The sequence below is a fragment of the Mesoplodon bidens genome (genome assembly GCF_964165515.1).
Source record: "Mesoplodon bidens genome assembly, chromosome: 18".
Lineage (NCBI taxonomy): Eukaryota > Metazoa > Chordata > Mammalia > Artiodactyla > Ziphiidae > Mesoplodon > Mesoplodon bidens.
The window spans coordinates 34349956-34362314 of record NC_138175.1 but is presented as its reverse complement, the minus strand read 5'-3'; the positions used below and the strand labels follow the sequence as shown (position 1 = coordinate 34362314).

The following is a 12359-nucleotide window of genomic DNA, read 5'->3' as shown; positions in this document are numbered from 1 at the left end:
GAGGAGGACCCTGGGCCCCAACAGAGTCCTGTCCTGCCTCCTTCTCTCCCTGGTCCTGGAGCTCTGAGATCACCCCAGGCCGCTTCCCACCTCGGCCAGTCTGCCCAGGAGCTGGGGTGGGGCTGGGCAGACAGAGGCCGGGCAGTGCCTACCCCCACTGATGCAGGAATGAGCAGCCCCAAGGGCCTGGCCAGCGGCTCTGTTCACAAGCCCGTTCCTCCTCCCCCACTCCTCCGCCTACATGCCTGTGTCTCTCTCTGCCCTCAAATCTCCACACATCTCTTTCCTCTGTGGGTTCCTTGTGCCCTCTCTATATACCTGAGTCTGCATATGGCGCACCTGCTGTGTGCATCTCCCATGTACTGGGTGCGCAGTGGGCAACAGCACAGATGCAGTTTCTAGCCGTGTAGCTCCGCCAGTCTGCTGAGGGAAGCAGGGCCCAAACGGTCACAGGGTCATCGTAAGCTGTGATGTGTTCAGTGACGGAAATAAACAGAGCGGTATGAGCGAGATGGGCAGGAGCGTCCAGGGAAGCCTCTTGGAGGAGGTGACGTGGGCGCTGAGCTGGGCAGAGCCCTGGGCCAGGGAGAGTGAGAGCGCTCAGGGCATTTAAGGAACCAGAGGAGACTGGTGCGGTGGCTGCTTATCCAGAGAGACAGGGCTGCCGCCGGGAGCCGGCAGGACAGCTCACGCAGGGCTTCGCAGGCTCCAGCCAGCATCCTGACTTTGATTCCAGGTGTTAAGGGAAGCCAGGGGAGGGCTGGTTTAAGCTGGCGAGTGTGATCTGATCTGGGTTATTGCTGACTGTTGCTGCCTCTCTTTTGCTTGGGTCTTGGTATCGTCCCTTCTGCCTCCTTACTGCCTTTTCTGTCCTGTTTCTCTCTGACATCCTCACCCTCCCCAGGAGGCCCCGGTGTTCAGGTGCGCTACGTGTAACAGATCTGCACGGAGAGAGGTCTGAGATGAGCATGGCTGGCTCCACGCCCACCTCTCGCCCAGCACGTGAGGGCCTCGGGGTGTTCCCAGGGAGAATTGAAGCTTTGCTCACTTATCTCCCTGTCCCGGTTCAGGGCTCAGTATTTTCTTCTCTGTAGATAGTGCAGGAAAAGCTGCCAGAGGGGAGACCTGGGTGAGAAAAGCCCACCTCTTCCTCAGGCTGCGGTTTAGGGGATGTTAGAACAGGTCAGAGGAAGAAGCTGTGAGTGAATTTTAATCATCCAGGGCTCTTTGGGGCATCAGAGACAGAATCCCAGCACAAACTACAGTAAGAAAAAAAAAAAAAAAAAAAGAGGACTATATTGGCTCATGTAACTGAAACTTCAGTTCCCAGGCACTGACTTCAGGCATGGCTGGATCCAGAGGCTCAATGCCTCCAAGACTAGCTGTTCCTCACGGTTCTCTTTCCTCTGTGTTCCTTTATTATCAGGCCGGCTCTCCCCTTGGCAGTAGCGAGATAACGGCTGATAGTTTCAGTCTGTATCCCATGCTGTTTGCAACCCTCCCAAATTCAGAACGTCAACTGGAGTTCCGGAACCGAATCTGACTGGCTTTGACTGAGTCACATGTCTGCTCCTGACCCAGTCATTTTTGCCATAAGTTTGTGATGCTTTTAATGGCCAACTCTGGGTCCATGTGCTCATTCTGGAGTCAGGGGAAAGTTATTTGACCCGTGAGTCACATAGACTGAAAATGGGAGGGGGGATGGATTTGGCTTACAAAATAAAATCAAGGTGCTGTTATTAGGGGAAGAGAGAATGGATTCTAGGGAGGCAAAGCCCCCAGAGGGACCTGGGTGTGTGGGAAGCAGCGGAGACCCTTCCTGGTTTGGGACCCTGGGGAGATGAGGGATGGTTTAGGTGACACTCCCAAGTGCCCTCCAGCTGTGATGCTTTTTGTTGGGGGTCATTGTTCTTCCATAGCGAGGAGCCCCTGTTTCCCACCCCCCTGCCGCCGCCTGTTAGGGAATGGAGTCATTATCTTCACAGGGGAACACATTACAGGCTTGAAGCCTGCGTAACAGAACTTAACTGGGGTGGCAATAGGGGGCAGCCAGGCTGGGCTTCTCAGAGGTGTGGTGGCCTCTCCCCTCTTCTAACACGTGCGGTGGCCCAGACGGCTCAGCCTCTGGTAGCCGTCGTCTTCCTTTCTAGCTCAGAAAGGCCGAGGGAGCCTCAGGAGCTGACTGTAAAAGGGTTTGCCCCCCACCTTGGAGACCTTACAGACACCTTGCAGGCAGACACTGCTTTCTGATCCTTCATTCTGCTTTCCTTTACCCCTTGCTAACAAGACGAATAGCAAGGAAGTGAGGCTTTCCAAGGAGGGTGCCCCAGCTCGGCCCCTGGGGAGAGCCTTCACTGGTTTCTTTCTCCTGCCCAGCAGCAAGGAGGTTGGCTTCCAGTCCAGGGAAGACCCAGCCTGGTGTTTCCCCTGATCTATTTTTAGCCCCAAAGCCACTCCTCAAATCTGGCTATAAATACAGTTCCCCTCCACACCCTCTGGCCATCAGCATGCATGTTCCTGTGTGCTGGGAGGACGTGCTCCCGCCTCCCTGCAACCACAGCCTACAGCTTCCCAACTCAGAAGAAAGGACCTGTCCATCCTTCAGGTGTTCACTTGTACAGTATTTACAGGCACCTACTCCTCTCCGTTCCGGACCCTGTGCGGTCAACAGGGCTGATGTTCCAGCTGGGATAGACAAAGCACACATGTTCCTCGACCCTGAATCAGCTGGAACCCTTGGGGATCACACACCAGGGCCCCAGGCCTCGTATATGATGCTTAGGTGATGACGTTGGTAGACCTCACTTTCCTCACCTGTAAAATAATGACACCTCCTTACAGGCTTCCTAAGATGATGAGAAAGAGTGGGCAATCGCGGTGCAGAGCAGCTCAAGGGAAAGAGAAGGGGGAAGAGGGGTCCTCCGTGGGCCTTGCCAGAAGAGCTGGGATCCCCAGGGAGCCAGCAAGTGAGTAGCTGGAGGCCAAGTCTCAAACTGGCTGCCCCACCATCCCAGGATAGCCCTCAGATGTTCTGGCCCAGCACAGGCAACAAAAGCAAAAAGAAAGAGATGAATTGGACTACATCAAAATTAAAAACCTTTGTGCATCGAAGGACACAATCAGCAGAGTGAAAGGCAACCTATGGAATAGGAGAAAATATCTGCAAATCATGTGTCTGGGAAGGGATTAATGTCTAGAATATATAAAGAGCTCCTACAACTCAACAACAAAACAAACAACTCGATTAAAAAATGGGCAAAGACTAACTAGATATTTCTCCAAAGAAGATACACAGATAGGCAATAAGCCCATGAAAAGCTGCTCAACATCACTACTCGTCAGGGAAATGCAGATCAAAACCACAATGAAAAAACAAAACAAACCATAATGAGATAGTACCTCACACTGTCAGAATGGCTGTTATCAAAAGGACAAAAAAATAATGAGTGCTGGTGAGGATGTGGAGAAAACAGAACCCTTGCACACTGTTGATGGGATTATAAATTTGTTCAACCACTTTGGAAAATAGTATGGAGGTTCCTCAAAAAATTAAATATAGAATTACCATCTGACCCAAAAATTCCACTTCTGGGAGTATACCCCAAAGAAATGAGAGCAGATTCTTTAAGAGATACTTACACAGCCATGTTCATAGCAGCATCATTCACAATAGCCAAGAGGTGGAAGCAACCCAAGTGTCCACTGATGGGTGAATGGATAGGCAAAATGTGACATATCCATACAATGGAATATTATTTAGCCTTAAAAAGGAAGGAAATTCTGACACATGCTACAACACGGATGAACCTTGAGGGCATTACGCTACGTGAAAGAAGCCAGTTACAAAAAGACAAATGCTGTATGATTCCTAGAGGTTATCTATGCGGTTCCTAGAGGTAGTCAAATGCACAGAGACAGAACTAAAATGGGGGCTGCCTGGCTGGGGGCAGAGGGGAATGAGTTGAAAAAAATTCATTAGTTGCCGGTATCAAAGATTCTGAAGATTTAACAAGAGATTCTGGGTTTCTGGCTTCTCTGGAATGACCCTCAGCCTGCACTGCCACATTACAAGTCAGTTGAGCCGGGTGGCTGCCACCTCCTGTAGGTGGGAACAGTACCCCAGTTGGCCCCAGCATTCCTGGTCATCCATCCACCTACCTGCATGGCCATGGCAGTGCTTGGTGTCACCTCTGCCTAAGGCCTTATGGGTGAGGGGGCAAAAGGGGGCTGAGACTGTCTGTGTTCATGAAGAGTCTCTGGGCAGATAATCGACCATCTGTGAGCCTGACCTACAGAGGGCAAATACCCTTTCCAGAGGTTTCCAACATCATTCAAAGCAGGTGGCTTCCCCTCAGACCAAGGACCTTAGCAGATGCCCGGAACAAAGGGAGACCTAGTGAGGGGAACCTGCTTCCCCCTCCGTCACCCAATCAGGATTGGAGAGTGCTGTTCTGGTTAAGGCGGTAACTGAGGCCCAGAGAGAAGATGAGATTTGGTCAAGTTCTCACAGAATAGTTTATCTTTGTGGACACATCCACTTTTCCATTTCTCATGCAGGAGGTGCTCATCAGACCAGAAGTAGATGCTGTTGACGCCCACGCCCACAGTATCTGAGGCCCTCCTCCAAGTTTACCTGTTAGTGCCCAGCATAAGAGCTTTCTCTGGTGCCTGGGAGATGGCTTAGGCTTCTCAGCCTGGAAGTCTGGGGGGATGTAGCGTCCCTGGTGCAACTCTCCACCCATAGCATCCCTGGGGCAATTCTCTACCCGTGAGGGATGATAGTATTTTTTTTTAACATCTTTATTGGACTATAATTGCTTTACAGTGTTGTGTTAGTTTCTGCTGTATAACAAAGTGAATCAGCTATATGCCTACGTATATCCCCATATCCCCTCCCTCTTGCGTCTCCCTCCCACCTTCCTTATCCCACCCCTCTAGGTGGTCACAGAGCACCGAGCTGATCTCCCTGTGCCATGCAGCTGCTTCCCGCTAGCTATCTGTTTTACATTTCGTAGTTGTATATATGTCAATGCTATTCTCTCACTTTGTCCCAGCTTACCCTTCCCCCTCCCCGTGTCCTCAAGTCCATTCTCTACGTCTGCGTCTTTATTCCTATCCTGCCCCTAGGTTCTTCAGACCCTTTTTTTTTTTTTAGATTCCTTATATATGTGTTAGCATACCGTATTTGTTTTTCTCTTTCTGACTTACTTCACTCTGTATGACAGACTCTAGGTCCATCCACCTCACTACCAATAACTCAATTTCATTTCTTTTTATGGCTGAGTAATATTCCACTGTATATATGTGCCACATCTTCTTTATCCATTCATCTGTCAGTGGATGCTTAGGTTGCTTCCATGTCCTGGCTATTGTAAATAGAGCTTCAATGAACATTGTGGTACATGACCCTTTTTGAATTATGGTTTTCTCTGGGTATATGCCCAGTAGTGGGACTGCTGGGTCATATGGTCGTTCTATTTTTAGTATTTTAAGGAACCTCCATACTGTTCTCCATAGTGGCTGCATCAATTTACATTCCCACCAACAGTGCAGGCGGCTTCCCTCTGGGATGAGAGTATTCTGAAGCAGCTTCCACACAGTCCCTCCGAGGTCCCCGGTGTCCCTGAAGCCCGCTGCCCACGGCCCTTCCTGTGCACTCAGGTCATTCACTCTCCCTCACTCTTGCTTCCCCTTCCTGTGAACCCCTGACATCCTAGTGTTTGCCTGAGGCTGGGCTTTGGGGGAACCAGGGAGGTGTCGGCCTTTCAGATTCCGGAGGCCCTCCGATTCCTTTGTTTTAAATGCACGTGGGTCTCTGCTTCCCTTGCCATCCAGGACATCACCAGCCTGCTGCACACCATCTACGAGGTGGTCGATTCCTCCGTCAACCACTCCCCGACGTCGAGCAAGACGCTGCGGGTGAAGCTCACCGTGGCCCCCGACGGGAGCCAGAGCAAGAAGAGCATCCTTCTCAATCACCCCGGTGAGGGCTGCAGGGCCATGCTCGCCACGGGAGTCGGCCATTCCCAGCTCTCAGGGAGGGTCCGAGCCCCACCTGGGAGGAGTGGGAGGGAGTCCTGGGGCCTTTCCTGCGAGCTGCTCCGTGGACAGGTGGGATTTGAGTGGGTCCTTGAAGGTTGGATAGGGAAGGAATTCCAGATGGAAGGCCCTGCATAAGCAAAGCGCTGGAGGTGGGCCTGGGCGTGGCAGGCAGCCGCAGTAAAGGCTTCTGTGATGGGGAGTGTAGGTGGGCGGGGCCTCGAAGGCAGCTAAGGAGTCCGGGGAGGAGGTGAGTCTGGGGGAGGCATCAGGCAGGGCAGGTAGCTGCGAGACCCCTCTATTTAGTCCTGGCTGGGAGAGCCCTCCCCGCAGAACCATTGCGAAGCTGCTGTGGGCCAGTTTCAAGGGCTGTGTGCTAGGCAGCCTGGGCAGGGCCGGGAGGCCGATGGGTGCAGGAACAGGCTGCTCACCGGGCTATTTCTCTGGTGGGACTCAGACCTGCAGAGCACCAGACCCAGAGCGGAGACCAAGCCCGCCGAGGAGCTGCGAAGCTGGGAGAAGAAGCAGCGGGCCCTCCTGAGGTAGGGCGAGCGCGGGCAGAGCCGGCCCAGTGCCTCTGAGCACGGATTGAGCACTAGCAGTGGACCTGCCTCTAAAGGATTCCAGGCAGGAGGCTGCAGTCTACCTTCTCCTCGGGGGCAGGGCGTAGGGTGGTGGGCAGTGATTTCAGAGGGCAGGTTCACAAATCAAACTCAGTTGTCCAAAGAGCTAAATGTAGGCCCACGTTGCTTCATCGAAAATGCTTTGGGCCAGATTTGTTTTGGAATTCGGCATTTGTTGAGTTTTAGAGAGGTGCTCCCAGTGTATTTCTCTCTGGGATCTGCACAGCACCCCAGGATTTAGCACACAGAGGTTCCTTCAGGGACACATAAATATTCATGCTTCAGTGAGAGAAAGACTATAGCTACCTTCACATCTGTTTAGAGCAGGCTTGGCTGCCACATGGGTTATGGAAACGTCTTTGTTTTCAGGTGTTCTGGATTTCAGAATTGTGGCTAAGGGGTTGTAAAGCTGCAATTATCTTTCACCTGTTGTTATGTGACTGCAAGGACGGAAGTGAAGAGAGGGAGGGAAGAAAGGAGAGAGACTGGGTAAAGAAAAGTGCTGAGTAAACAGTAATATAAAGTAACAGTAATGTGGGGCAGTATCTACTGTGAACATGGAGAGGTAATGACTGGGATTTGAGAAGCAGTAGCATAGGAGAAAGAGAGAAGGTGGTCCAAACAGGGCCACAGCATGGTGTGGGGAGAGGGCTAGGAATTGGGGGTGCCCAGGCTGGCTGCAGATGTGGGGGGCTGCCCCGGGGCAGCGGGCAAGCTCGTGTGGGCAGATCACAGAGGCCCTTGAAGGGGAGGGGCAGGGGGAGCCCAGAATCCCGCAGTGGGAGAAAGGTCACCTCTCTCCCCCGCCCGCCCCTCCCTGCATCTCACACCACACTGGGAAGGCCCATTCTGAGCTTTGGGCAGGTTATGGAGTCCTCCAGCCTCAACTCCAATGGCTTGGGGGCTTCTGTTCTCCCCACCCCGTGGGGAGCCAGGTAGACATTAGGAGCACATGGTTTGAAGCCTGGCTCTGGAGCATCCTTAAGTTCTGACCAGTTACCTTCTCCTTTGCTTTGGGCCTGTTCAAAGCACAGTCCCTATCCAGTCCTCCCGAAAGGCCCAGGGAGGCCAGGCAGGGGAGGAGAAGGAGGGAGAGTGCTGACGTGGTCACTCCCTCCCTCCCCTGCTCCCAAGACCCAGACAGAAATTAACAGAGGGTCCAGAAGGGTTTGTCCTGGTGGCTTCCCAGGAGCTCGTGGGACCACTCCCACCGCGAGGCCAGGGCCCACCCTCTCGCTTGCCTTCCCTGATAGGTTCCAGGGTGACAGCCGTCTGGAGCAGTCCGGCTGCTACCACCATTGCGTGGATGAGAACATTGAGAGGAGAAACCACTACTTAGATCTCGCTGGGATAGAAAACTACACATCCCAGTTTGGGCCTGGTAAGGGAGCTCCTTCACTGGTGAGGGCGGCCAGGGCAGGGCATGGCAGGGCGGGCAGGTGGGCTGGCGGGGGAATGTGTGTTCGCTGGCCCCCTTGGGCTGGGGGAAGGCCTAGCTTTTACTGGACAGAGTATAGAGTCTTCTTGGAGGAGATGGCATGCAAAACATTTAAAACATTAAAGTAAAACATGCACAAAGTTGAACAAAATCAAGTAGCATCCGAGGGCTTATAATTCAATGAAAACAACAGTTCGGTGCTGCACCCCGACCCAGCCCTCTCTCCCAGTGACGACCTTGGGCTTCGTTAAGCAAAACAGTGCTCTGTCTTTTTTTTTTTTTTTTTTGTGGTACGCGGGCCTCTCACTGCTGTGGCCTCTCCCACTGTGGAGCACACGCTCCAGACGCACAGGCTCAGCGACCATGGCTCACGGGCCCAGCCGCTCCGCAGCACGTGGGATCTTCCCGGACCGGGGCACGAACCCGTGTCCCCTGCATCGGCAGGCGGACTCCCAACCACTGCACCACCAGGGAAGCCCTGTGCTCTGTCTTTACCAGCCCTTGACATCTCAGCTCTTGCTAAGATAGATGAAGACACGGTCCACTTAATTTCACTCCCCACAACGCCCTTCTCCCCTTCCCGCCCCCCCACCCCGTGTTTAATTCCTCTCTGAGTTACCTCTATAAGTTAAGGAACATGCTTGCAGATTTCCTTTGTGCTCCAGTGACCTTAGACAGTTTTAACAATGTCCCTGTCTCCTCTCTTTCCAAGCTCTCAGAAGGAGAATTAATTATTTTTAAAGACCTAACACAGAAACACTTTTTCCCACTTAGCAGATGGCAAAGTTCCATTCCAGAAAAGTTTCCTCCAAGGCAGAGGGAGGAGCCGTCAGTGGGCGGGGAGTCGAGGTGTCGGGTTAGCTCTGATAAGGACCAGCTGCCTCTATCAGCCTGGGAGAACGGGGGGGCGGAATAGTTTCCAGGGCACCGTGTGACACCAGCACACAGTAGGTGCTCATTAAACATTTGTTGAATTGGTTCCTAGGCTCCCCGTCAGTGGCCCAGAAGTCAGAACTGCCACCCCGCACCTCCAACCCCGCTCGATCTCGCTCCCACGAGCCAGAAGCCATCCACGTCCCACACCGAAAGCCCCCAGGCGTGGACCCCGGCTCCTTCCAGTTCCTTGATGCCCCATTCGCCAAGGTCTCGGAGGTCCAGCAGCGGCTCCGGGGTGGTACCCAGGACGGGAGCAAGCACTTTGTGAGGTCCCCCAAGGCCCAGGGCAAGAGCGTGGGTGTGGGCCACGTGGCCAGAGGGGCAAGAAGCAAACCCCCCATGGGACCTGCTGTCCCTGCGGTGTCCCCATCCGCCCACCTGGCCACCAGCCCGGCCCTCCTCCCCACTCTGGCGCCCCTCGGGCACAAGAAGCACAAGCACCGTGCCAAGGAGAGCCATCAGGGGTGCCGGGGCCTGCAGGCGCCCCTAGCCGTGGGCGGCACCGTCGTGGGGCGGGACCACGTCAGGGAGCTGCCCGCGGTGGTGGTGTACGAGAGCCAGGCCGGCCAGGCGGTCCAGAGACACGAGCATCACCACCACCACGAACACCACCACCATTACCACCACTTCTACCAGACCTAGAGCCCCGCCCCTGCCCTTGCCCCACCATATGAAGGACCCCCCTCCCCCTGCCCCCAAGGCATTATTATTCTATTAATTATTGTTATTATGACGATTATTGTTTATTAATAATTATTGTTACTCCACTAATATTCAGCTAGCCTCCATGTAGAAGATATATGGAAACACAGAACTAAACTTTTATTTATATGTCGTGGGGACTGCATAACTTACCCAAGAAATGACTCTGGGTTTGGAAGTGGCCTGTAGTGGCAGAGGCTCCCTGGCACTCCGGAGCTGTGGTGTCCACACAGGCCATTCCACACGCTTCCCAGCCCCGGGCAAGCCCTTGGCCAGAGCTCTGCCCCATCCCAGTCTCTTCCAGGAGAACACCCTTCCCTGGCCCGGCTTCCAGAGACCCTTGAAATCTCCGAGAAGATAAACAGCTGCTACCTCTTAGTATGATTCTGATTTTATTTTGCCCTTAACTGATTGTAATGTGCTACAAGGGATTTCAGTGGACTGCGCGACCTTCCCAGCTGTTGTGTTTTTATGTCCCAGCCTAGAAAGCTTAGCTGTCCTTTCTGGAGTTATCTTTCACACCTTTCCAGTGGGATCACGCCCCTGCCCCAAACCAGTCCCATCTTTTCTGTCATGCGCAACATGAAAATACATTTCTCTTTTTTCTCCTCCTCCTCTCTTCTTTAGAAAGATACACACCCATATTTAAAGACTGCCCCTGAAACCAACCTTCTCATTTTGGAAACCTCCGGAGAGGGAACCAACCACACAAACAAGTGTGGTTTTCCAAGATCGGGCAATTGTGTGTTGTTGGTTGTGACCGAAGATGTGGAAACCTGGTGTCCTACCATTGGCAAATATATACATACCTACGTGGTTCTCTAACAGAGCTTTCTGTGTCTGTAGATAGATGCCATCTGTCCATTTCTATGTATCTTTCTATAAATATACACTCTCAGGTACCTTTTCTGGTGTGCAGAAGTCCGTGCTTTGCTTCTCAAGACACATCCAGAGCCCAGACGTGACCCTGTGTGCCTCCTGTTGGGGCGCTGTTCATTAGATGCCAATGGCCACTTGCCTCTCATCAGGGATCCTGTCTCGAGGTTTGGGATCTGGCTGATTTTGGAGAGGACTGTTGGAGTACAGAAGCGTGGAGGGAAACGGGGACAGTGGCCAGAGTTGGGACCCTGGAGCAATGTCCTCTGTAGAGCAGAATTTTGTTTGATTGAGACCCGGGGAGGCCAGGAAAAGGACACCTGTCAACTAGTCAGGGACCCCGTGAAAAACTGATGACACTGATGACGTATACACACTCTAACTGGGTAATGGGTGAGGTTAATAAAGGGAATAGTTACATAGTGTGGGCAAAGCCTCCTAAAAGAGTAAATGATCCTGCACTGGCACTGTGGTGCCACGCCTGCCCCTGGAGTGGAGGGCGTGGGAGAGGGTCATCCTCAGCAGACACAGAGGGGTGGGGGCACCTGAAGAAGCCGTGACCTTCACTGGAAGGATGCAGCCAGCCTGTGGGGACCCTACAGGGAAATGACTTCCTGACCTCACTCTCTGCCCGCCTGTATCCTGCTGAGGCACAATTGGCTGAAGCCACCAGGAGCCAGAGAGTGAGGCAGCTATTGATGGGGGTCACACAGGCATTCTGCCGGGGAAGAGGAGAGTGGAGGGTGAATCTGGAGGGACACAGGAAGAAAAAGTGGCTCCAGGTGCCTGCCTTTCTGCTACTTGGTCTCCCAGCTGGCACCCCCTTTTCCAGAGCCTCTGGTGTTGGTTTACCGTGGTTGGTAAGGAGTTAGTTTTGAAGATAGTGTGCTGAGTTGTTGTCACTGGGTTAATTGTATTAGTTACTGGTGTGCCTGGGACTGGATTAGTACAGTTAATCCTTATGACAAGCCTGAGGCAGCCGGTGGAAGCTCAGGGAGCACAACAGGCTCAGGGAGGTTGAGTAACTCTCTTGAGACCACACAGCAGGTGGCAGAAGTGGAATTCTAGTCTTTCCCAGGATCCCTGAACCAGTGGATTTGGGCTTCCCTTGTTTAGGGCTATGGGCTTCTGTCAGTCAGGAACCAACTCAAACTGACAGGAATATAATTAACCCAGGGAAGGCAGGGAGGGAGCTGGCTTTGAGAGGACAGGATGTGAATGAAGCTGAGACTCGCTGGTTCTTATGGCTCCCTTTCTGGATTTCTACTTCTCCCCGGACATGCTTTGCGGTGGTGTGGGGACTGCTGGCACTTTGGGCTGCACAACCAGATGGAAAAGGATTTTCCACTAGGGCAAGCCCAGGGAAGGATTCTAATTGGCTGGGCTTGGATCTGGTACCCATCCCTGGACCAATCACCGTGGCTCCTCTGGAGTCACACGTCCAGCCTGTGGAGAGGGGGAGGGGCCTGTGCCAGAAGAAGGAAGAGGAGGGGTGCTGAGCAGACCAGAGCAGATGGCACCCCAGGCCCAGAATTGCTGCAACCATGGAGACAAGCCAGGCATTGGGTCCACGCAGGGAGCCTCTCTGTGGCCTGTGGGCTGAGAGCGTTTCCTCAGCCTCTGAGAGGAGGTCCCTGCCATCTCTCCCAGCCCCACACCTGTCAGAGTTCTCTTATTTCTTGGTACCTGGAATTTACCTAACTTTAAAAAGTAGTAATGTGCACATGTAGAATATTCAAATAGTA

General features: G+C 53.1%; 1 protein-coding gene across 2 annotated transcripts in view; it reads left to right on the top strand.

Moving 5' to 3' along the window:
• Nucleotides 1-10645, top strand: part of NKD1 (NKD inhibitor of WNT signaling pathway 1) — an 86721-nt gene extending 76076 nt beyond the window's left edge. For both annotated transcript variants that reach the window (XM_081217390.1, XM_081217389.1), the window contains 4 exons: nt 5836-5983; nt 6497-6581; nt 7916-8043; nt 9086-10645. In XM_081217390.1, the coding sequence (XP_081073516.1) occupies nt 5836-5983; nt 6497-6581; nt 7916-8043; nt 9086-9678 (954 nt within the window). In that variant the 3' untranslated portion in view covers nt 9679-10645. The remainder of the gene's footprint in view (nt 1-5835; nt 5984-6496; nt 6582-7915; nt 8044-9085) is intronic.
• Nucleotides 10646-12359: the final 1714 nt, after the last annotated feature.